The 25,867-nt window shown below is 35.5% G+C and overlaps 1 protein-coding gene across 3 annotated transcripts in view; it reads right to left on the bottom strand.

Annotated features, from left to right (window-relative positions):
• The window catches only part of SCAF8 (SR-related CTD associated factor 8), a 155,282-nt gene that overhangs the window by 107,742 nt on the left and 21,673 nt on the right, over nucleotides 1-25,867 (bottom strand). For all 3 annotated transcript variants that reach the window (XM_042016674.1, XM_042016673.1, XM_042016672.1), the window contains exons 3-14: nucleotides 24,624-24,668; nucleotides 20,907-21,068; nucleotides 17,970-18,126; nucleotides 16,677-16,807; nucleotides 13,629-13,805; nucleotides 10,207-10,286; nucleotides 9,688-9,805; nucleotides 6,895-7,026; nucleotides 6,657-6,769; nucleotides 5,975-6,168; nucleotides 2,373-2,473; nucleotides 641-754 (exon numbers count right to left, since the gene is read on the bottom strand). In XM_042016674.1, coding sequence (XP_041872608.1) covers nucleotides 641-754; nucleotides 2,373-2,473; nucleotides 5,975-6,168; nucleotides 6,657-6,769; nucleotides 6,895-7,026; nucleotides 9,688-9,805; nucleotides 10,207-10,286; nucleotides 13,629-13,805; nucleotides 16,677-16,807; nucleotides 17,970-18,126; nucleotides 20,907-21,068; nucleotides 24,624-24,668 — 1,524 coding nt within the window. The remainder of the gene's footprint in view (nucleotides 1-640; nucleotides 755-2,372; nucleotides 2,474-5,974; nucleotides 6,169-6,656; nucleotides 6,770-6,894; nucleotides 7,027-9,687; nucleotides 9,806-10,206; nucleotides 10,287-13,628; nucleotides 13,806-16,676; nucleotides 16,808-17,969; nucleotides 18,127-20,906; nucleotides 21,069-24,623; nucleotides 24,669-25,867) is intronic.

Genomic DNA, 25,867 nt, shown 5'->3' with positions numbered 1-25,867 from the left:
TGAAAATAAAACCCAATCAGATAATCTGGTTAAATGATATAACCTGGGAATAGAATATTTCAGATTATTTCCTTCAAGTGTCTGTCACTGCACATCAATCCTCAGTGTTTATTTATTAAAGTTTTAACAATGTTTGGATTTTAAATTAACCTGCAGGAAGTTTACTTAGCCTCTGCAACAGGTATGTGTAAGATTAATTACATCAGAAAGCTTAGATTTGTTCTACATTAATTCTAACATATATATGGGGAAATTAAAAATACAGTACTTCAAGGACTTACCCCTAAAGCACCAAGAAGGCAGGAAAAACCCCCATAACATTTAATAAAATACTTAACTCTGAGAATACTATAAAATTTAATATTAAGTGACCCACATGGTCAGTTACAGGACTTAGGCTGTACGTACATAAGTGATTGTCCAAGTGTTTCCTAAATATCAAGTCAATGTCATTTTTCTATCTTTCATACTGACTGTTAAAAGCTGCATTTTACACAGAGAGAAAGCAATTTACACCTTACTGCTTCACTCTTCTTCTCCACATTGTACATGTGAATGAACACCTACTAAAAGACAAACCACCATAGTAAAATTGTACTGTATTGCAAACGGACAGCATCTTAGATTAAAATCACCTTACCTTAATAATTTTAGATCCAATTTTATAAGACCCAGAGCTAAGTTTCTGAAGAGCACGATATGCATCTTGTCTATGTACCATACAGACATAAGCACATCCTCTTGGGGGGATCATCTATGGAAAAAGAGCAGTGGTCTTAAAAAGTAGGAAAATCAGTACTTCAGATTATGTAACTACACTAACTGAATACTAATATTATAGGAGGAAAGGCTTACACTGTAAACAATTGTTACCTTAATCGGCCATATTAACAAGTTTGGGCATCAAGAAAACTTAAGAGTGATAATGGCAGGCTACTTCAGTTACAACATTTTCAAGAAGCAGCAGCAAGCTGAAGAATGTGTGTTATAAGTGACATGAAAGATTTAAACAACATGGAACAGACAAAAACTGGGAGCCACATTATGACAACTTCAGAAAAGCAGAGGTTGCTACCTCTTCTTAAGCTCCAAATTCGCTGTGAGCTGAGCATTAACCTTTCACAGAGGAGCAAAATAGTGATCAAAATTATATTGCATTTTTGAATGGTAGAGTTCTCATTCCTGAAGGTGATTTTTTTAATGTTTTATTGTACGTATGTATGTATAGCATGTTTTATTTATTGTATGACATTGCATGTAATTTTTGCAAGCTTACATATTATGTATGACAATTGCTTATACCAGTTTTAGTCAAAAATCTTGGTGTGCTTTTACACTGTTTAAATGCACACAATAATGTGACAAACACAGATAAGATGACAGATTGTAAACATGTTTTATAAGAACTGCATTAAGATATACATTGTTATTCTAGGTACTTCAGCTTTGTGGAATGCGTAGGATGAACTATCTACAATATGGTTTGCCTTTGAAATATAACAGGCATTGGGACATTTATGGCCTTTACATTACTTTCCTTAATTGATAGTTCCTGCAAAACAAAACTAGGTTTAAATGTCTGTCTACAGGATTGTTTTTTTTAATTTCTGAAACTTTTAAAAAGATTTTGTAAAACCACAAAAAGTATTCCTTATTAACTACATATTTGAATATATTAACATGACAAGAAAACAGTAAAAGTATGATCTGAAATGAGTGAAATTGCACAAGAAGCATTTTAAAACTGCTGAAGCAAGAGGAAAACCCAGATTTCTCTCATGCAGATATGCCATTTTAGGAGAAAACCACTGTATCTTGAAGCTGAATTATATTCAACTGAGGTAATTCTCCAAACACCTAACTCTAAATTACTCTAAATAATGAGAACTGTATCTCCCAAGCATCTTTTTAACTGTCACATTTTAGAATAAACTTTTGTTCATAGTATAATTTCTTTTCTTCTAAATGTTTTATTGAAAAGGATTCTACTTAAGGAATCCTCTGTTTGGAAGGTAACCAAGAACAATGTGGATACACATCGGGTGTCCTTAGGCTAAAGAAAAGTGATACCTGCTCCATGACACACCACTAAACCAGAACCACCATAACCTTTTGGTTAAACCCTGGTGTAAAAACTGCATAAATTGCTAGAGCTTAGGAAGGAGCTTTTTACCATTAAGTGTACTGTCTTTAGTGCTTCAAAACAGAGTAGATCAAAACCAGGTGGCAAATACCATGACCACAGTTTTTAAACTGTGATAAAAAAATCTCCTAAATACAAATTTAAGCAGCTACAAGGAATTCCGAGGCATAAGCATGCTTAAGTTTCTAGTCTATAATTCCTGAAAAAGCATAGCAACATGCTTACTTACATTAATTGACTCTATTTGTCCAAATTCTTCAAACAAGTTCGTTAAATCCTGCTGTGTAGCCTTCTTGTCTACTTGACCTACCCAAAGAGTAGTACTGCAAACTGTAGAAGAGACACATTCACATCAATCAAAATACTGAATGTTAGCTTATGAAATACTCTACAGCATGAATGTAAAAAGTTTTAAAATTACACAGAAATCACTGATAAAAACCTAAGAATAGTACATCTATTACTTACTGTAGAGAGATTTAGTACATTAAGAAAAATGTTTGTCATAGGTTAGCAAGCGTACTCCCGGAAGGGACGTCCTTGCTAAGGGGTGCTTACAGTTTCCTCTGGGAACTGACAGAACCTATCAGCTGGCCAGTTTGAATATGGACAATTCTCTAAGCCACTTAAAGTTGTGATCACCTCTGTGATCCACATTTAAGAATAGGCAAACTCCCCCTCCAAGCTCTCTCTCGTTTCCGGCGCTGGGACAGGTGGCTGCAGGGCCCGAGCAGGGCCCAGTGGGCCCGGCCAGGCCCTGCGTGGGCCAGGCCGGGCCGGGCCACGGCCATCCTGAAGCCATGGACCTGTTCCAGCCGTGGAACCCCCCCCCACTGCCTTGCCGTGGGCAGCCGGAGCGGCTCGGCTCTCCCCCCTCTCCACTGCGATAAGAAAAATACAACATTCCAGCTGCAAAGCTGCAAGGCCGAGGTGAGAGTAACCCTTTTATTGCTGTGAAGAGCTGAAAACCTGAGGGAAGAGAGAGAGGAGATGCTTAAAGCTGAAATTCTGTTGTGAAGCTATGATATATCAGAGTGTCCTGTTGTAATTTCATGAAGATATGGGGGGTGGAGTGTTCAATTCGTGAGCAAAAGCACCTGCGCTGAGATAGGCAGATGCTGACGCAGCTGTAATTTCATGAGAAGTTTGGACAGGGAGAGATGAACCAGATGAGGACTTTTGCTCCGAACGGGAAAGGAGAAAACCTCAGTCCGTAGAGATGCTCCCAGAGATAGTCCTAAAGATGAAGATGATGAAGACCCTTTGCTCCCAGGGAAGGAGAAGGGCCTCTGTTTTTGTTTCTGAACGGCTCAACCTTAAAATTATACCCCAAAAAACTTCAAGAGTGGACCCTCGAAAGCAGTTGCGGGAAAAGCTGCAAGTCGGGGGAAAGGACTCACACGCAGGCAGAGAGACTCCTCTTCCTAAATGGACTGAACGATATTTGGAAGTGGGCGGCTGTCTCGTTGTGATAATGTTTTCATAGCATGAGCAAGAAGAGACTTCTCTTTCTAAATGGACTGAACAAGGTTATTATGGAAGTGGTAAACAGACTGAACATCTTAAGGGTTGTCTTTTCACATCGTCAGTGGGAGAAGGGAGGAAGGTGGGGGGAGGAGGAGAGTTCTGAAGGTGGTATTTTTTTTTTTTTCTTCTTTTAGGTCTGTTAATAAACTTCTTTATATTCTTTCAAGTTTGGTGCCTGTTTTGCATTTCTCCTAATTCTTATCTCACAGCAGATAAACAGTAATGAGTATTTTGGACCAAACCACTACAATGTTAAAGGGTTAAACAACACCAAACATATGCACTACAAGTGTTCATTCTTGTTTCATTTTCTTTTAAACAAAATAGTTGTTTCAATAGAAATAAAACCATAGAATTCTGTAGATTATCAGCTAAGGTAAACTGAATTATAAATTAATTCTGGAAAAAAACCCAAAACATTTCTCTTCTACTTTCCATTAAAAAACCCATGCCTTTAGGATTAAAGTCAATTTTAACAAAGTAAGATTAAGTTCTAACTGGCTGAAAGTGTATTACAGATGGAACTTAATACTGCAGTACTATACACTGCATTTTCACCTGAAAGAAACAGCAACAATACTATTAATTTACCATGGGGAACAACCCAGAAAGATAAGTTTATCTGTGGCCCATCAGGCTGAAGACATCCATGATACTTCTGATTCTTGTCAATTCCACCACAAGCCCAGATCCCTGCAACTGCCTTCCAAATGTCCACCCATTGTCCTCGCCAAATACACTCATTGACATGAGCTAAGACTTCCTTCTCCCATATGTACATGGTTCCAATCCCTCTGTCTCCCAGACATTGCCCAATCTATGTGTGCAACTTTGATTTCTTGGCCTGCCCTATACTTAACCAAGGAAGCATTCTTTCTTCATCATCATCTTGATACATCAAATCTCTTTCCTGTACCAATCCTGCTGCACCAAACTGGAAACCAGAGATGTGCACTCCTCTGTCAATTGACATTTTCATTTGAAATCAGTACCCTGCAGTGCTGAGAATGACCAGTCGTAAGATTTCCTTTGGACAAAACGTGTTCCTTACACGCTTGTAGATATCCCTTTTGTATCTCATGGTGTTAAGCTCTACGAAAAAATTCTTCAGATCTCAGCAAGTAATAATAGTGGCTGTCACTGAACAAATACCATTAAGTAGAACACTTGTCAGGTGAATTACTTATTTATTTAATCATTTACCTCCCCTCTAAGCTTCCACACTTCACTCAGCCTTCTTAATATCTCCTTTACACTTCACAGGACCTCAAATACTGCTGCTGTTCATTAGGTTACGTTAGGTAACATCTCTGTCTCTCAGCTCCCAACTATTCTGATTATAGCTCCCTGTCTTGTGGATTACTGGGAGAAATCTACACCATAAAACCGATTTGCCTCTTTTCATGTGAAAAACCAGAGAAGAAGGAAAAAAAGAAGCATCTAAACCGTAGTACAGTCCCCAGTTTAAAGTCACCTTGGAATTATGTAAAATATTAATGTGAAGAGAACAGAACACTCTTTCCTTTATAAAAATGAGTTGTGAGCTGCTTGGCAAATCAACAATATAGTTCTAAGACACAAGATAAATGCGAAACTACATCAGAAACAGGTTATAAACTATATAAACAAAGTTAAATTCTCAAAATACATCCCCTTTGATTTAAGCAACTGTGTGGAGGAAGTTGTTTTTCTCCTTACTACCTTCCTTTTTTTTAAGTATGTAAATTCTCTATAGAAATGCAGGTGTGCAGCAGCACCCTGCAGAGGCTGAAATCCCCTTGGTTTTTGAATATTTTCTTAAGATACCACCATTATGGTCTGTCTTACACTAGCAAATTCCACCTGCTTTGGCACTACATTCCTCTGAAAATCTATTAATAAAAAACACTGTAAAGGTTTTAAAACATGGGCTTTTAAGATATCTATCAAAGTGTTCAAAGTGTGTACTACACACTTTTAATGTTTTACCAGTCTAACAATTTTCAGATCAGCTGCTGGATATCTTCAGATGTCCCGTTAAAAATGGCATTAAAGAGAAAGAAGATTGTAACTTAGAGACAGCCCTTGCTGCTCTCTGCTTAGAAGCAAAATCACTGGTGCAACAGTGTGAGTAAAAACATCAGTAGAACAGTATGACACTTGCTCTCGTCTAAGATGACATGATGCACCTTTGTAAGTTGTAAGAAACATCAGAAATTAAACTTATTTATAAGTAGTCAACATAAATCTTGTTCTGTCAATGAAAACTAAGCCTTTTTCCCATTTAATCCTACATTTTTAAAACACTAAGTAGGTGCCACTTACCGCTTAGTGTTTTTGAACGTATAGGAGGCAATCCCTTTTTCTGACGTTCTTTTTCCCTTTCCCGAGCCCTTCTTTCACTGGAGTATGACCGAGATGACTTTCTCTTCCTTTCTCTTGATCTTGAGCGTGAACGCTTTCTGTGTTTCCGCTTATGAGAACCGGACCGTGATCTAGACCTTCGTTTCCTTGGTGACCTACAAAATACTTAATTTTAGTATGCTGTGTTAAAAAAAAAAAAAAATACTCTGACTTAGTTGTCCTTTAACTACAAACTTTAAGCACTACACAGATATTTCCATTATATTCACTAAAACTGCTTCAGGAAATAAACTTAATGCCATTTGGGTGAGGAACAGAATGTACACCTTAAAACAAAACACATTCAAAATGTTCTATATTTACACTACCTAATTCTCTGGCACAGAAAGCCTGCCCAGCTGGCTAGTGTTAGCTACTTCTGTAACCTAAACAGGTCTTAAAGAATTTCAGTTAAACCACAGATATGGCAAATGACCTGTCATACAGTCAGCATCTAACACACAAATACTTAATGAAAGCATCTTTTCATTGCCAAAAACTACTTATGACAATTTTGGAAAATACAGAATTGAGACTGACAATCACAAATTGCAAGTTTTTTTCAGAAAACCTTCATTTACTTAATACAAGGTAATTACAGAACCTTGAACGAGATCTTGAACGAGTTCTTGATCTTGAACGAACAGCTGATTTCTTTTCTTCTTGTTCAAAAATCTCTTCTTCAGCAATATCCTGACCTTCATCTATATCCATGTCCTGAGATAAGACATAAAAGATGTTCAATAACACTTAATAAACATACTCACAATATATACAACTTGAAATCATGTTAGTATGTGTTTTCCTTTCAATTTTTGTAATAAAATTTTAAATAGTTTTACCTGTTGTTGAATATCCATTGAATCATCTACATTAGTTTCCACTTCTAAAAACTGCTGTTGACTGCTCCCTTGTGATGGTGACGCAGAGTGCTCTGAACCAAAATTTCCTTCTTGATTCTCCTCAGGGCTTGCCTAAATAACAGTTAATAATATACCATAAAGCCCCTTGCAATTACAAATGCTTACTGTCAAAATGTGATACTATATGAAAAAAATATTCCCACTTCTCATTAATATGAAAGCTGAACTGGATATCAATCCATTCCATTCCTCCTTTTATGGTATCATCTTTAAACACAAAACATTGAAATAATTAGTATTCCTGATTATAAAAGATTAGTATCTATTTGCTGAATCAAAAAACCACAGTACACAGAATACACAAAGTACACAACTTACTGCTTAATTCAGCTGCTTCAAAACAAAAATTCACAGGACAAACTAGCCATATGTAGTGACCCTGAAAGACACCCACTTGTCCACCATCCATATGCATTAATAAATGTTATTTTGATACTAACATAATAAAAATATTTGCTATACCAATTGAACTAGTTAAAAAATTTACACTAGTCTGAACTTTCTTACAGTGCACAGTTTCAGACAAGTAATTTCTGAAAGGGAGGAAGTTATGCCATTTATGTCAACATGGCAATTTCAAGAGACCTAACAAAATAAGCAGTTCTGAAAAAACACCAAAGTTAAAGAATGTGGAATACTAAAGGTGTTGGTGACTTGCTAGAGAAAAAACTGTAATGGCCTGTGCATTGCCTGAAAGTACAGATTTGGAATAAATATCTCTAAGATTAAAGATAAATTCAAGAACTAGAATAAATGAAATTAAAATATTAAGAAATTATATGAGAACAATTCTGATAAGTAATTTAAGATCTATAACCCATTAATGCAGGTAAACATTTCAGTGATCCTCACTATACTTTAACTTTTAATTAAACAAATCCTACCTGTTCTATGCGCCCAGAGAACAACAGGAAGTTAGCAGAATGACTAGTAGTAATAATTTTATCTTCGTATTTTTTAAACATATTATAACAAGTATGTAAAAAAATATTCTCCTATAATTCAGTTAATTTATTTGTCTTCTGACAGTATGTTTTGTCTCATTTTCCTTATATTTAATTATTCTTCAACAACCTGTTTCTTGATATCAAGGCCTACATTTCTTGTTGCTCCTTCTGTTTTTATCTCTGTCCTCTCCTCCTCTCCCTCTGCTGATCAGATGCCTAGTAGTTTTTTGTGCTTTATCTTTCCTTCTCTTTCTCTTTGATCTTTCTCAATGAAACTTACACATGGAATTAAAGAAAATATTACCCATAACATGCTGCAGTCATTACAAAGTAGTTCCAGAAGAAGTTTGTATCTTTTAGCTCTTATCAAGGTGAAAAGAAAACTTTCTCTCCATACTGACTAGACAAGAAGACTGGATCTGAAGGGAAAATCCTTCAGGTCTTGGAATAGAAAATCAAATAGTAAGGGGGGAGTCAAGTAAACATTCTTCCCATAAATGTATTGTAAACTTTGATTTTGCTTATTTTACAATAAGGTAGACATTCAATATTTTTATATTCAAATTAGACAATTACTTTTTGATATGACACATCAAAAGCTCCTCAAACAGAAGCATTCTTCAATGCTTTATTCCTTTACAACATTTTTAGTGTTTAAAGATGGAAATGGCTAGATATCCACCAACATCCAAAACTATTTAGTCTCTAGCTATGTTGTATATTCTTTTTCATTTACTACACTTAAATGAGAAATGAAAAGAAAACAGTAGAATAAATTGGAATGGATTAGATTGCTCAGGGAGGTGGTGGGGTCACCATCCCTGGCGGAGTTCAAGAGATATCTGGATGTGGGCTGGGTGATGTGGTTTAGTGGTTCAGGGGTTACAGTGGCAGTGCGGGTTGACAACTGGACTTGAAGATCTTAAGGTCTCTTCCAACCCTGACTATTCAATGGTTCTACAACTTTGCCTTTGCACAGCTTAAACTAAAATCTCCAGCAGATGTTTGTTAAGTTTGTGATCCCTTGTCTTTTCTTTCAATCTGAGAGTCTTATTTTCCTGTGAAGCCAGATCCAAACACTCCACATGAAGTCCACTTTATACCTGGCCAGTATCAAGACAAAATACTTCCGTTTTGTTTTTTTTTTTAAATGGGATCAGGAGGGGGAAAGAACAGTTAAGTACTGAGGACTAACCTCAGTAGAAATAAGCCAAGTTACTTCAGCGTAGAGAGGACACAATTCATCTAGTTAAGAAGGAACCTTGGGCTGTCTCAAGCACCAGTTCTTAATGAATAATTTCTCAGGAAATATATGACTGTATTCTTTAGCTCAGATTCTTCAACAGAATGAGACAATTATTAGTCAAGACATTAAACCTGGGGAAATTAAAGTTATCCACAGTCTCTATTCTGTCCTCCCTTCAGAGACAGGAGCATAATCGCTTCAGTGCTCACCTTACTTTTTCCCCCTCCCATACAAAGAGCTGAACAACCAAAGCACAGTCATGTCTAACTCAGCTAATGAGTACTCCTTCCTAAGAGAAGCAAAATGTATACCCCACACATTTGGTTGTGGGTTTTTTCTGCTTTAAGCACTCTTTTCCACTTGTCCCACTTATTCTGCAAGCTTCTGTTACATGGTCAGCTAGTGACAAAGACTTTAATTATAAGAAAACTGTCAGTAACAACACAACTTTTTTGTCCTGGAATATTTTATCAGCGGAGAACATAAATTACTACAATGGCCACAAGATGGAGTTCTTACCTTTTGAGGCTGCTGCTGCTCCAAAAGCTGTTGTCTGAGATGTTCTAAATTTTGTTGCTGTAGCTGTTCAGCTAGTTGGTGAAAAAGTGAGTTGTTCACAGATTCTGGTACTAATGGCCTAAAATGAAATAATTTTAATTTTAAAAAAAAGCCTACAGTTTTTCTCTTGGTTTAAACAGTTAGTAAATAGGTCTTCACAACTGGGTTTCGAGTTAACTAAAATGTGAAATAATGAGGACAATGGAGCTAGTTCCACCTTCTAATAGTATCATTATACCATCAACTGTATAAATATAACTATAAAAAGCAAAGAACATGCTAACTTGAAGATAAAGTCATCAAAAATTCAGGCACACAGACTTACAGTAAAGTGTGTATGTTTAATTTAGTAAACTGTCTTTTCCAACTGTTTTGGTGTACTTATGCTCTGAAATAAATATTTTCCTTACTTAATCCTAATGTTCAACTAACATCACGCAAATTTTAGCATTTTCCATAAGAAACAGAGCTTCGTCTTACAATTGGGAAGAGGGAGTTTCCTTTTTAGGCTCTTCACTTTGTTCCGATTCTTCGCCAAAGTCAAACCTGTCCATCAGCTTCTAGGAGAAAACAAAACAGGCATTACTGAACACTTCTTATATGTCCCTTTATGTATATTTCCTTTTCAATAGGAAGATGCTCTTATTTCTCAATTTAAGAAAAAACAAAAAAACTTTGGCAAATAACCTGAATAGAAAATCCAATGTCATACTCCTATTGCTATCAAACTCTTGAGTGCATCAAATCTTGCCCCAGCTTTCTTGAGCTCTGCTCCTGCAAGTACAACCACATGTGCTTTCCACAGTAACTCAGAGCTACTTTGGAGTAAAGCTTAAATAAAGATTAATTTTATGTAATGGTACCTTTAATTAGAAGGAATTACTACGAAGAGGCCAACTATTCAATCCTTTGGTTATCAGCAAACTGCTCTGCTCATATCAAGAGAAGACCTACAGCTTGATTACTTCACAAAGAATTACTGTATTTTCACACACGTGTCATTTAGACAACCTGAATTCCTTCAAATATACTGCTCCTTGAAAACAACTTCTCACATAGTCTGCAAAAAAAATCAAAGCAAGCAGTTATCATGTAAGAGGAATAAGCCTTATAATGGATAAAAAGAAAGGTATCTGACAAGGAGAAAAACTTCAATAAACTTCCTGTTTTATCTGCGAAGATGTCTAAACTGGAGTTCCGCTTAAGTAAAAAAGTTTATCTATTAATTTTAAAAAGTCCAGAAGCATTTTAGTAGCACTTTACTTTCTTGAAGAGAAAACTGAAGAACAAGCATGAAGAAATAGAACAGATGTTATTTGTCAGTGAGATTGGCTTTTTTTTCACTACGTAGTGATAGAGCTGTGCTACTAAAGCCATGTCCATGCATCTTTGCACACCTTGGAAGTCTTCTTCTAGCTAATGCTATACTACAAACCACCATAACTTCTTCTCAAACCTTAATCTCAGAAGAAAAAAACCAAGAGGATGAGAACATAAGGCAGTCATTTTGAAATACTAAGGCAAAAACATCTTCAGCAACAAACCATGGTGATTCAGTAGCCCATTTTCTCTCAGGATGTTCTATTTATTCTCAATTACTGGAGTCCAGCAAGAAGAACAAAGCCTAAGCTAACTAGAAGACTGATCAATGAAGAATTTTTAGAACCACTTTTCCCAATACAATATTTATGAAAGCAGGACAGAATATGACTCTGAGAAAACACAGTAGAAACACAGACCATCAAGCTTATGTGAGATGGGATGTTAAAATCCAGAACAACTTTCACCATATATACCTAATCTATATAAAGCAAGGCGACTGCCTTTTTTATTTGTACTGTTAGAATATTTTCCAGTGAAGCACTTATAAAATGCTGCTGCTCTGAAAAAAATTGTGCATTTTAAACAAACAACCTCAAACTTAAAATACTACTGATCATCATGTATCTTCCATCATGACAAAGTAGGAAGGAAAATAACAGAATATGTACTATTTATATATCTGAGAAAAGAAATAAATAGAAAATAGTCAACAGTTCATGACTAACAAAACAAACATTTAGATTAACTGAGGCCAGAGAAAACCAGAGAACTTCCAGCCAAGACAGGTAAATGTCCAGCATGATTTATGTTTACATTTGTTTGAAGTAACATCGTACATATAGAAAGCCAAAAATCTGAACTGAAAGATCTCGATTTTTACATAGTTTGTAAAAGAATACTCTCTACAATGAAGTAATAGGAATTAAACTAAATTAAATACTAGGATATCAAATTTAATGTTAGACACACACGCATATAAGAAGCACAGAACCTTCCCTTTATGCTACATATGTTACTTTAATTGCCTAAGAAGAAAATATGTTCCGAAAAAGCAACAGAAAGAATTAAAGACATGAAAAAAGCTTTTTATTTGAAAGGAAACAAATTTTTTTGTAAGGATCAGGATATTCTATTTGGAAATTACAATAAAAAGAGTAGGGTAAATGCACAGGAAATATTGATCAAGTTTTTTTTACCATAATACAGGGATATGGTTCTGTAGCAAGGTCAAAAACATGCACATTTGATGTTGCCAAACGAATTTTCCACATAATGCATATTAATTTGCACAATTAAGTAACACAAGATAGTACAGAGACTGAAGAGCTTGAAAACAAAGGATTGGAAGAACTGTCAAATGTATTAGGAATAGGGTTTTTTTAAAAAAAGATAAACTGGATACTTATGCATTGATCAAAACTATTTTCCTGCATGGTTCATATTTTTTATGCAATTCACCAACATTATGTCATGGAATGAAAACTGTGCTTCACTGTTTCCTTTGGATTAGAATACTAATAAATGTTTTTTTATCCTAAAAGCTGCCTCTTTTTTTATGTCTGTATATAAACATCTCATCAGAACGTGAATTCCTTTAATTTACTTCATTTACACTGTGCAACATTCAAGGCAGCCATAGCTATGAGTACACCTATCCATGGAAATGCTGGAATTGAAGTCTGCAGAATAATGCCAAATTATGAAATACTTTCTGTATGTAAATATTATGGCACTCCCTATCAGCTGATGCATTCATTCCCTGGGGCCACACCCTTCTTGAGTTGATGGTAGAGCAGGAGTACAGGCCATTCTTTTCCTGACTTATTTTTACAGCTGCATTATTTTCAATAAGAAGAGATTATCTGAGTTAAGAATAAAAAAGGTTGTTTTTCTTCTCCAACTTCCTTATTCTTAGTATTTATTCATTCCAGGACAAAGCTACAGAGATTATGTACTCACAAACTGTTTCTTCCAAAGATAATAGAACAATGTTTATTTATTTATTTAGTTAGTTATAATTCTTTGAGCAGAAGTTCATCCTTTTTTTTATTATAAGTATTATACTACTATGACTGCAATTGCCTGCATGGTTGTTACCACTTGGTATGCAATTACATTAGTTTTCTTAAATTTCTGGGTTTGTTTGTAGCTTGTTTTGGGGGTTTTTGGCTCTTTTTTCTTTTTTTTTTTGGAAATATAATTTCTGCATATTTTCCATTTATTACCTTGTAAGAAACAATTCTCACTGCTGTCTTACAAAGGGTGAGAAAACATATGTAACAATGGCTTACCTTTGCTAAATCAAATCCATTACCATATTCAATAAACTTTATGGATCCCTTCCAACTCTAGATATTCTACTATGTGCCATTTAGCCCTAAACTAATATGCAACTAATATTTTCATTTACTCTATTCTGTCTAGACACTTTTTTTGTATTTTCAAGATGTAAGCACTTTATAGTATATTAATGTATTTTTAAAATGTTCAAAGTCAAACAATAAAATCCAGGAGAACTTCTCATATACATATATTTTAAAAATAAATACTTCTTCAAATTTCTATTATTCTACTTCTACCTTATTAAAAGAGACACTCTGTTCCAGTGGATTAAGTGTGTTAGCAGCAGCAGCAGCAGCTGTGAGTTGTGCCGTGAGGGCCTGTAACTGGACGACAAGACCGGCATCCAGGGCTTGAAGTAGTGAAGGCTGAGGTTTCTGCTGCTGTATCTGCAGTGTCTGTATCAACTGCTGAAGCTAAAACAGAAAAGATAACAAATACATTGAACAAGAGGTTTTTTTAAGCAAAAAACAAAGTACAAAACAGACTTTTCCCCTTCCACTTAGTAAAAAAAACCCCTCAGGAATGAAGTATCATCTAACCTATGGCTATTATTTTGTCTTAATTTGTTTTCATTTACAGCAAATTTTTTTCCCACTTACTGGCTAATTTGTTTTCTGGGGCTGATAAGATAGGCAGATGCTTCTTCTTCCTAACTCGCTCTGACAGGTTGCATGATGATGCCAGTCACCACTCAGGATTTCCTGCTTTCTAGGGTTCCCCCTCTTCTGTTTCTCCAGTTTGATTCCTTTTGACCTGAAAAAAATCTGTTAGCCTACTCCAGCTTCCTAAGGGCCCACCTATATTAGGAGAATCTGTGTCCTGTAACAGCATTTCTACAGAGAAAAGACCTGCACCGTGGCAAGCTCCACTTCAGGCCAATGCAACCTATTCATATGGAGAGCTTGCACCAGTGTCTCTGCACAAGACACAAGCAAAATCTCACAGTGAAACTCAGGTTTGGGCTGATAGAATGCAATGCCCTTGCTATGTTAACAAAATATAAAAAGCAAATGTACAAACCAATCACCTGGTCTATCTTGATTGCCTTACTTCCTATCTTTCTTTACAAATCCCTATCTATACATAATCTTCTAGGAAGCTGTCCTAAAGAGGAAATCAAAGGCTTTTTCATGTGCAGATCAACTTATCTGTTGAATAGGGATGCTTCAACAAAATTTGCCTTAAGAAAAAATATTAACCCTATGGGAAGAAGCTCTCCTAAAGCACTGTGGAATTAGAGGAAGCAGTTCTTTGACATTCAAGGAGAGAAATCCCTGGAGCCTTATCTTCAGATATTTGTGGAAAAAAGGTTAAGCAAATCCAGGCAGTTCAAACTATGCTGACCTAAGTCCCTGATTACCCTTACATTCATATTCCAACTCCTTATAGGGTTCCCTACTGAACTCTTAGAGGGTTCAATCCATCCCTTCTTACTAGCCTCACTAGAAACTTCATAAGCTGATTAGGTTGAATTTCTTTTCTACAATGCATCAAAAATGTGTGACCCTTTTTCAAGATTGTTTTAAGAGTTACTTTCTGATAATGTGAAACAATTCTCCCTATTCTTTTACTTTTAAAAACAGTTATGCAGATTTCTTATACAGCAGAGCCTCTGAAAAGGCTTCAATTGTTGTTCTACCTCAGCAAGGTAGAACAGCTTTCACTGATTGCTGCAATAGGTAAAGCTGAAGAGTTCCCCCACACCTCCCCACTTGGCTGATACAGCTGGTCCACCTTGTGCATTGCTCTCAGTAGGAAGGAATCAAACTGAAGAAGCAGAGATGGAGGCTCTCAAGTGGAAGAATCCTGGATGGGCACCATTCTTGCTGTTTTCACATTCTTGTTGGTCACATCTTTCTTAGTCTGCCCTCTCCTGTGTCTGGACTCTCAATTTACCTGCACGCATTCTCACCAATAAAACACAATTGTAGGATTAAATCAAGGTCTGTGGAGCTGGGGAGCCAGGGAGAGGCTGTGGCAGATGGAGTGGTTTGGAGAACAAGAATAAAAGAGATAGACAGCATGTAAGCAAGTATCATAGTTCATCTACCAATCCTATGTACATATTTTTTGGGTACCCAGTCTGTCTCCACACTTCTGCTTAAGACTATTTTGAGCTAAATATCCAAATGTTATTTCTTCGTGATCTGCTGTCTTTAAAACGGTAATTGCTTTGTCATCTTCACTTTTTTCTCTTGCTTCATTTTCTTTTTTTGTATTCTCTAAGCAACAAACTTTGAATTACCTCACTGACTTTCCATGCATTTACCATTCTCACTTCATATCTTTTCCTTGTTTAAGAGCAAGTCCACTATTTTTCCTCCATATTTCACAAAGTATCCCACAAACTCACTTTCCTTTGCTTTTCAGTTTCTTCCAGTGTAATCAGATGAAAGTATTCCCTCCACTTCATTTATGAACAACTACAGATAACTCTGCTTAGCTAAATAGTGTAAAACATTCTCACTAAGTAAAGTTCTTACTGCCAGCACCAGAACTTTCACTGGCCACTGCTTCTCATTCATATGTGTATATTTTTGTTTAGTATGCCAGCAGGTAAAACAACCTCAGTCCAAATAAAAAGCATAATGCCAAAGTTATGCAGGTGCCATAGTTCTAGCACAGATTGAAAAATTATGATCTACATTTTTACAGAAAGACAATTGTGTGTGACTGAGTTAAGAGGACAAGCGGTTCTTGTGATGCTGAACATCAAGACACTTTTTTGGAGTTGAGCATTTAAAAACTGAAGAACATAGTAACTTCCAAGTTCTTATTTTTGAATGCTGCAAAATGAAACCTATGTTTAGCTGATGGAAAGATAAAAAATTGAATCAACACACAGTACAATTCCTGAAAAAGTGTGCTCCCATCCTGTAATTCTGTACAATGTTTAGCTCCTCTTCAGGCTTCCAAAAGAAAAATGTGCTTTAACTTGCATTCTATTTTATATCTGTATCCATGAAATATTATTGTTGCTCTTGATTTAGTCATCTGCAATAGATCCATACTTGTCATCGATATAGACATGTATTACAGACCATCTTATCTGAAACCACCTGAGACACTTTTAAGGAACAAACAGGGTTGGCTACAAAAGGTAACATGGAATTTTAACTGACCTGGAACTTACTCGTGATGAACAGCCTCATTGGACAGTTAACATGGATACTGGACACAAATCTAAGAGATACTCCTGAAAGCATTCCTTACCTGTACCTTAAAGACACAAAGTATCAGACAGTCTACAGTGTCTACAGTGTAACTGTCTACAAAATAGTTACCTGCTGGCCTTGAGGACTCTGTAAAATCTGTGCAACAGCAGCAAGGGTGTCTGTGTTAGCAATCTGGGATACCCAAGGATCAGGTAAACTCTGCGCCACATTGGCTGGGGTAACTGGAGTCACAGGTGTACCTAAAAAAGAGAAAAACCAATATGCCAAAATATTTTAACATAGAAATTTAAAAATAGTGTTAGAGAAGAAAAAAGCCTGCTGTTATTAAATACTGAGAAAGCACATCAACTGAAACTATTTTTCTGACATACACAGAGAGCACACAGAAATAACACAGACTCACATGAACATTCCTAAAGTAGCAGAATTACTTTGTATTAGTGTAGTTCACAGATCTTTTCATTATTGACCTATTGGGGCTACTAACGAAAACACTGATGAAGGCAAAATAAATAGGTTTCACACAGTATTCCAAAACATTTAGTGGAAACTACATATACCAAAAGATAATTGTTAGCAATCTACTCGTCTGCTAGTCTGAATCTCACTGGACTCGCACTTTATCCCCAGGAGGAGTCCTAAGGATTCAACTAAAAATTTCAACCTACATCAGCTGGATTCATGAGGACTGCTTGTTTTATTGCTTTTTCTCAAGAAAAACACTGAGACTAAATCAGCACTCTGATAATTAGTTTCATGCCATAATCCAGAAGAATCCTCTATACCTGCAAGTACTTTTGCATTTATAGCTCAGAAGTAGAGATACACCAACGAATGCTAAATATGACTAGATTACTGTTTTAAAAGTCAATTTGCATCAGAATCTAAGAACACATTAGAGCAGACTTATGATTCCAACAATTTAATGAAGTCATACTAAATAAATAATACTGAGCTAGAAGACGCAGAAAAGGCACTCCAGGATCTGAAAATTTCACAAATTTGCTTTCCCACTGAAAACTAAGGTGAATGTGTCCATCCCATTGCTTTTCAGCATGGGATCAGCAAAAGGTGGGTTACAAAGGCAGGTGCCAGAAGCCATTCCTATCTGGCCAACTTCCCATATATCCCAACCTCGAAAGAAAAAATTTTGATGAAGTGACAAAGTTAAAAATCTATTTTCCTGCCATCTACCTACATAAGCAAGGCAGATGCTCAGAGTACAAAATTATTAAGTCCACATTTATCATAATGTTTTCCTGTTTCCCTGATCTTGATGATATCTGTAATATACTTCTTTCTAGCACTCAAGTGAGATACTTCAGCATGTTAACAGGCAACATACCAAAGCTGACAGAAGTGTTTTGATTCAAATTATGACTTCCATCTGGTTTTGTTTACCTGGCGTATTGTTGCTCATAGCAGCTGTAGTGCTGGGCAAGACAGGGGTCACAACGGGAGGAGGAATTCCTGCTGCCATATCCAAGAGAGGCTGAATAATTTCACTCTTGAACACATTATTCTTCTGCCATAAATTTAGCACTCTAACAATTTTACTCTAAAATGAAGAAAAGACAACAAAAGACCTGAGTCATGCTTATTTTTCTTGTTATTATTGATTATGGAATTCTTAGCTAGCAATGTTAATCTGTCTAGACTGAAGGACCTTCAGATTTGCAGACAGCAAGGACAGTTATACTGGATCACACCAAAGATGTCAGAACTATCAATCTGAGACTGACCCTAGGCAACAGCAAGGAGCTACTACACACAGGTGACAATGTTCTCTCAACCAAAAACATGCCTCTACTCTTGGAAGATGACATGGAAGGAAAATTATTTTAAGGAAGCATTTTAAAACATGGCTAGTAATTAAAATAATGAATTACTAGTCTCCTAATTTTTTATAGTTAACATATATAAATGTAATTCTGTTCTGCCTATGAATCAAAATCATTTATGTGCACTGAAAAATGGGCATATACCAGTAAGACTGCTAAATATTTTTATTAGAAAAGCAGCTTAATATTTTGCAAGCTCATTTCTATTCTCATTTCCTCATGAAGTGAGGAACTTAGAAGTTTAAACTGGAACACAACTACCTGCCTATTGAAAATACATAGTAATATTAAAAAATGTGGATCGTGGGGAAGGGAAAAAAAAAATCAGAATTAAGGCTTCACATAATTCCATTAGCTGTAACTCATTGTTCAGCTTACATTTTTATTTTATTTTTTTCTATTTCAATAGGAGCATTCTATTACATCATAAACAGATCACCATTTTGATCTGCTTCCAGACTTTTTTTTTTAATAAGCTTCACTTCCACCAAAAGGAAAGATTTTGCTTTATTTTGGGGAAAAAAGTGAGTTGTATTACAAACAGCAAGAAATTCTTCATAGGATCTGGTGTTTGCTTTCACAAAGATGGTTTAATTACTTGAATTCTATAAAACAAGAACATGAAGTACTTAGCCACAGTGCTCAAAACAAAGAAACAGAAGTCTGTTTGCCCAGAACTACAAGAGGATATTTAACTATAATAGAGAGAAGTGCTGAACTTTCACTGCATGGAAAATGCAATTTAGAGTTCCCTTAAAGAAATATCTGATGGCTTCCACTCAGAATTCCGGTATCCGAGCCTTTCTTCTTTGAAAGGCTGTTTAATAAGCAGTCCTTGACAAGTCCACCAGAGGCTCTAACTTCCCTCATTTCTCCAGAACAGAAATGTAAAACTGTTCCTGTGGCTCAGTATCTACCTGCACCTTGCACTTTCTCTGCGCCAGACAGAGGAATCAGTGACGTGTTTTTGTTGTTACCTTAAATGAAATGTTACTGCATTTCTGCTTGATTCAAAAACAAATTCCACGTTTGCTCATATAAAGATAACTGCTGTGTTTCTCCATTATGTCTTTCAATCAGATTAAACACCAAAATGTTACCAACCAGGTACATATCTTGGTCTCTGACAGCACAGTTTTGTGCCGGGCAATGTACAGGATAATTACTTTCACAGCACAAAGACCTTCATATTATATTGAACCCATATGCAGCACAGCAGCAAGACTTCCGATTGAAAAATACATTTTACGCTGAGGTGAAAAATATCCTAGAAGTGAACCTGACAGGTCTTTTGTGGAGACCCTCAATAGACTGTTTTACTATCTCTCTTCACATCAAACACCTCTAATGCAATAAATTAATTGCCATGCACTGAAATATCACAGGACAAGTAGTGCTATTTCTTAGCCTACAATAAATTTACTATGTATTTTTTAAAACCAGACCCAAACTGAGTATTTGCGTCCATCCTTGTTCCAATCTCTCCTTCTTCAATACATCAAGCTATTTCTGTATTAGTATACTTCCCAAAGTAGCAAGCTAAATGAGTTTACAAAACACACTAATACTGCTAAAGGAATACAACTAAATGAATACAAATGTAAGTTTAAAAGTTGTGCCTATTTATTAAAAAAAACAGTAAAAAACTGTGGAATTGAAGCAGCACAAGTTAATCACACAGTTAACCTAAAACCAGACTGGAAAAATGTCATTTAACTTAAATAACCTGTTCAGCAACACCTCAGAACTCAGTTGCAGAGAGAAGACAGACATCCTTAGACAAGTTTATCCAACCAAAAAATGCAGCTCCTGACACATTTTCCTGCAGAGGTCCTAACTACTCTAAAAAGGCAGGAATCCTAGGATAACACAATGACTGAACTTGCCTTAATCACCTTCCATGGATGCCTTGGGTTTTCAGGTCTCTGGTTGAAAAAAACCGCTGTAGGAAGGCATGTAACTATTCAAAATATAATTATTCTCTTCCTGTAGCATCCTGTCTCACTTACTACTTTACTTAATGACTCTATCACACAAATTTCTGTGAAGACAAAGCCCTTAGCATTCCCCACCTTTTCATAGTTATTCAATAAGAAGAAACACTACCAATTTTACAACCAGGGACAAATATGAAGGAAGTTAAACTGCCTGCACTCTGCTATTTCCAGCCAATCTTTTAGAAACAGGATTTGGTAGCTATCTCAACTACTGCCATCCAAGAGAACAGCTGAACTATTGAGTCAAACTATTCAAGTTAAATCTTATTTAGCTGCTGGATGATCATAGAATCATAGGGAAGATCACTTTCTCAAAACTCTAATCTATGGAATGTATCTTTCCAATCCCTACACTAAGACAAGCAGCATTAAGAAATACATATACAGGGCAAGTTTATAAGTAGGTCCCCTCCAGCAAGTAGAAAGAGATCAAAATCTTTACTCTTTATAGATGATATGCTAAAGATTGTTTTAAGTAGAAAGATCTGTAAGTGGTTTACCTTGTCATCACCAGGACAACGGTACAAGTTCTGGAACGTGCTGATGATGTTATTGCTGAACCTTGGTGCAAACACATCCTTTTCTTGTCCAAACTGATGCCGGGACTGTCTCACAATGGAGTCAATGACATACAGACCAGGCACCTTGTACTCCGGTTTGCACTATAAAGAATGGTAATTTAAAATGAGCATATGTGAAAAATAACCAAAATCATTAACAGCAGAGTAAATATGAACAATCCTCTCTAATTTTTAAATGGGTCCAACTACACTGAAATGTTCTCTCATTTAATAAATTGTCCTGGAAAATGAAACCTTCTCAAAAACATCTAACATTTAAACATCTAATGCTTAAATTATCACACCTGCATGCATTCCACAGGCACGTAAATGGTGTAAAATCAATTTCTTACTGCCAAAAAATTAACTATTTAAAATCTACCCATTAAAAAAATTAACACACAAACCACATATCCTTTTAAAATGCACACTCTATTTTCAGAGTACTGCATAAATAGTAATAGTACACTTAATGTACTTAATAGTACATTTGGACTAGCTGTAAATGTAATTTAAGATATTTTTGTCCTTCTTTAGCATCAAAGTAAACATTAAAGTTAAGATTTGTTTATTTTATTTTTTATTGTTGTAATTAGGGTGTTGTATATCCTGCCCTGCAGAAGAAAAACATATTTATGGGAACATCTGTTTGGTTGAGAATATACCAATGATATTTATTTTAGAACTCTGGAAAACTTGCATAATTTGCAAACAGCATGATATATAAGGCATATCTGCTAACTAAAATACTAACTAGTTATGTAATTTTACTTTTTTAACAACTAATGCTAAAATCTTTGTCTTCTAATTGCAAAGTAGTTACACCACATTACTGCAACCAGTTTTAAGACAGAACGAATAGTGGTCCAAAAATAGAATGAAGTCACCATCAGAATACATTATGTTACGGATTCACTTAATAAATATTGGGTGTACACAGTTATCACACACGGTACTGTGGAAAACATGGGAAATGACACCCTTTTCCTCTCTATAAACAAATTATGCAACACACTAAGTTAATAATCTTTAATAAAGTGCCAAACACTTCAGAATATTAATTTTACTATGCCCTGGATACAAATGTTCTGTTTTGAAAAGTGTTGATTTGCTAACACTTGCAACCTTGAGAAAGCACTTCTTTAGTTTCTAAACACGGTTCAGTGTAATTAGGTATGGCATTCTTTATTTTTAAGAATGTGTGTGGAATACATGTGCATCATTAAGCTTAAATTGGATATAATATGCTGTCTTCAGAAAATCACTTCAACGTATTGTAGCTTCTGAAATTTAATTTAAATTATTAAAAAGGAGTATTCTTCATACGGAACAGACAGCTATACAACTTTTCACAATATTCAAATTAATAAAGCTCACAGATATTCAAAAAAACTCAGGAAATATATTAGGTGAAGTATTTTAAAACATGGCACATAAAGAAAGCAAAATATGATAATTAGTGTAATAATATAGATGATATGAAAAAGGCAATAAAATACGATTAAAAATTAAATATTAACACTGGGGCTTTGAACCTGCATATGCCTAATCTTAGATGGGACAGCTTTTACACACAAATATTTACTTATTTTCTGAGTGAGTAATCAATAAGGTAATTTGATTACTCAAAGAAATTAAGTCTGGCTCTCCAATGGAATCACCTCACATATATGAAACGTGATCATTTGACCCCCTAAAGTGATCTTCTGCCAGAGAATAAAACAGTCAACCAAAGTAACAATAGACCAATGAGTTAAGTGTCACAAAATGAAGAATGCCATGGGCAATTATTTCATCTGAAGTTTCAGTAACCTCATGAAATTAGGAAAGAAAATACTGGAGCTGTAAAGGATGAAGAGCAAACTAATTGAGATGGCATTGACATCACTCTGGTCAGGTCTACAGCAGATTTTAATGAAAGATTCAGTCATCTTGAGCTTTAACTTGAAGTGACTGCTTTCAGAAAAATACTCAATTGTTCTCCAAACATACAATTTAAGTCCTTTAATATCAAATACCTAGCTATCATCTGCTTATCTCTCAGTCTACTAAAGCAAGAAGTTATTATTTAAAATTATTAATAAGTTGTACATTTCACTAAATTGTTCATTAAATAATTTAAAAACCCTCATCAAGACCACCAAAGGGAATCATCTAATCCAGAGTGATCATTAAGAAGGATATCAATAAGAATATACCTCTGCCTTCTCTAACCAGCAATGAACAGTGCAGAATTTCCTCATCGAGCAGTACTGGACACTGAAGGGCATATGTGGAAAAGATAACTCGATAGTTTTGGTAGCTTGTGGAAGGGTCATGAACAACCAGTCCCATTCCTGACAAACTGCCATTCTTCCATGCAGAGGATAAAACTTCTCTTGTGCCTATGAATACTGAACTGCCAATCACAGCCACTGCAACTAAAACGCAGTTTGGAACTCAGACAGTTCTGAACTAATTTCAGGATGTGAAACTGCAAAGTGCTACTTGTCAGAGATGGATAGGATGTATACCGGCTCTCCTACTCCTGTGTTCACCTGTAGCATTGAGCAGGGACCAGAGGATAGTGATCCCTTTCTCAGAGATGGAAGAAGTCAGAGTCAAGGCCACAAAAGACAACTACTTGATGACAAACTAGCAGTGTTCATGAAGTATACTCTAGTTTTTACTACTGCTTGAAACATACATGACTCTTTTTTTCACATAGGACTGATGTATGAGTACCTAAATAATTCATTCAAAAATACTTCTGAGACACCAGGCTGAAGCTGAAAGCTGTTTACACTGTCTAGCCACTGGCAAAAGGCACTGCAGAGTACACTGAGCACCAAGGAATAAAAGTCAATGAGCAAGACAGCTTACTAACACAGAGCAATCCAGACTGCTTCGTAAAAAGGATAACAGAAAGAAAATTGCATCCAACATTGCAACATTAACAGCCTAACTTTTCTGGCTAGTTTTTCAAAACTAAAATGCAATTTAATAATAATTTACTGCTATTTACAAAGAGAGAAGAAATTCAGTACCAAAATAACCAACTGAACAATCAGGTACAACACAGATAAGCAGGGAAGACTCACAAATTTGAATCCATGCATTTCCAACTGGAAGCAAAATGTAGTTTTACCCAAGAATAATTAACTGTTGCAAGAAAAGAAAGTGCTATAAATTTCTTTGCTATTCAGAATCTTTAAATTAATATTACCATCTTCCCAAAAAGTAATTCTAGCCTAGCCAAAGAAATACTTTTTGTTTTAATTTACTTGCTAGAACCATCAACTGAAATACTGCATCTCCTGCTACAAAAAAATGAGGCTGAAGGTCATCTTCCCTTCAGCTTTAAAATCAATGGGAAAACCTGGCATAAAAGCAAAAGCAACTGTCACTAGCCAAACTGTCAATTGTTTTGCTGTTAGCTGTTCACTAACAGTCTCTTTTAACATTAAATAAATACATACAGAAGCAGTCTTAAAACAGTATCAACAGTGACTCAGACCAAAGAACAAAATGAGAACAAAGTATTTGTCATTCTGCATGGGTTATGATCTGCTGCTGATTACTAGCAGAAATTGAATGTGACTAAAAATGGAAATAAACTAATATGTGCTAAAAATATTAATCCATATGTGTACCCAACCCCCCACTTGACTGACTTACCTTTTGAATGAATTTCTCAACACTCTGTACAACATGCTTGTAGAACTGAAAAATATAATAGTATTTCAATAGAGGAGAAAATCTGAAGATGCGTATACTTGTTCAAGTATGTTGATACATTGATAGCAAAACCAGAAGCAGAAACTTCGGATCATTAAACAGCAATCCAATATCTACAGCTAAACATGCAATCTTCCTTAAAACACTTAACAACATATAATATCAGTGTTTCTTCTTTTTCTTGAAGGTTTTTTACACTGGATGTTTTGAGTAGCATACTTACTTATTGAGAACTAGGGGAGTAATATAATTGTTCCACCAAAACACATGGTTATTTCACTGTGCACGACTAAAGATATTCACCTAATTTTACTAAACATGTGACTTCTCTGCCTTTCATTAATTAATAACATCTACTGAATACTTTTTCTTTAAAGTTGGCCTGTCTTTTGTGGAATTGTTTTTTAAATCTCACATATAATCACAATAGCTCTAAATCATGACAGTAACTGAGATAACCACTCTACACAATTAAATGTTGTTATTGAAATGATAGGAGTGGAAGTAGGATTTCCAAGCTGAGTACATGATAAAACATTTTGGTATCATTTAACTGCTTAATTAACAGAACCATATATTATGATTTATTACTTGTTTAAGTTCAATACAAGTTTTCAGCGTTTTCATTATACAGCAACACACAGGCTTTAACTTACACAGACATACTTAAGAAAGCCACTGAATTTCACTCTTGAGTCATCAAATTGCTCTTTCCCACTTACACAAAACAACAATATAGGCATATGAAAATATATCTGCATTGTCAGCAAAGGAATGTAGATAGGAAGAGCATAAGTTTGGTCTGTCCTATTTTCTACCTCTCCTGCTCTCACTGAGTTTCCATTTGTTTTAATGCTTAACACTAGTGACATACTTCTTTCCCTCACCCTTTTTCAGTGACTTTTTCTGCTGTGCCATTGTTGTTTGGCAATTAGTTTTACTTTGTGGCAGGAATAATCTTTAATAAGTGCACTAAGACTAGAACTTAAAAACAATTTGTATCCAAGCAACATGAAAACTGAAATCTATGAACAATATCCATGAAAAGCTATGTGAGGAATTTAGAAAAATGAACAGTTGTATTGATCTGAAGGCATGCATAAATTTTGGGGAGGGAGAAAGGGAGAGAGGGCAGAAGGACGGGTGAATTGTAGTTTTCTATTTATTCATCTGTTAACAGGCAT

The sequence above is a fragment of the Corvus kubaryi genome, unplaced genomic scaffold (assembly GCF_017639235.1).
Source record: "Corvus kubaryi isolate FWS band 111438036 unplaced genomic scaffold, C.kubaryi_AGA036_p1.0 split3-73, whole genome shotgun sequence".
NCBI classification, from domain to species: Eukaryota; Metazoa; Chordata; class Aves; order Passeriformes; family Corvidae; genus Corvus; species Corvus kubaryi.
Note: the sequence above shows the minus strand (reverse complement) of the source record. Positions and strands in the feature narration are given on the sequence as shown.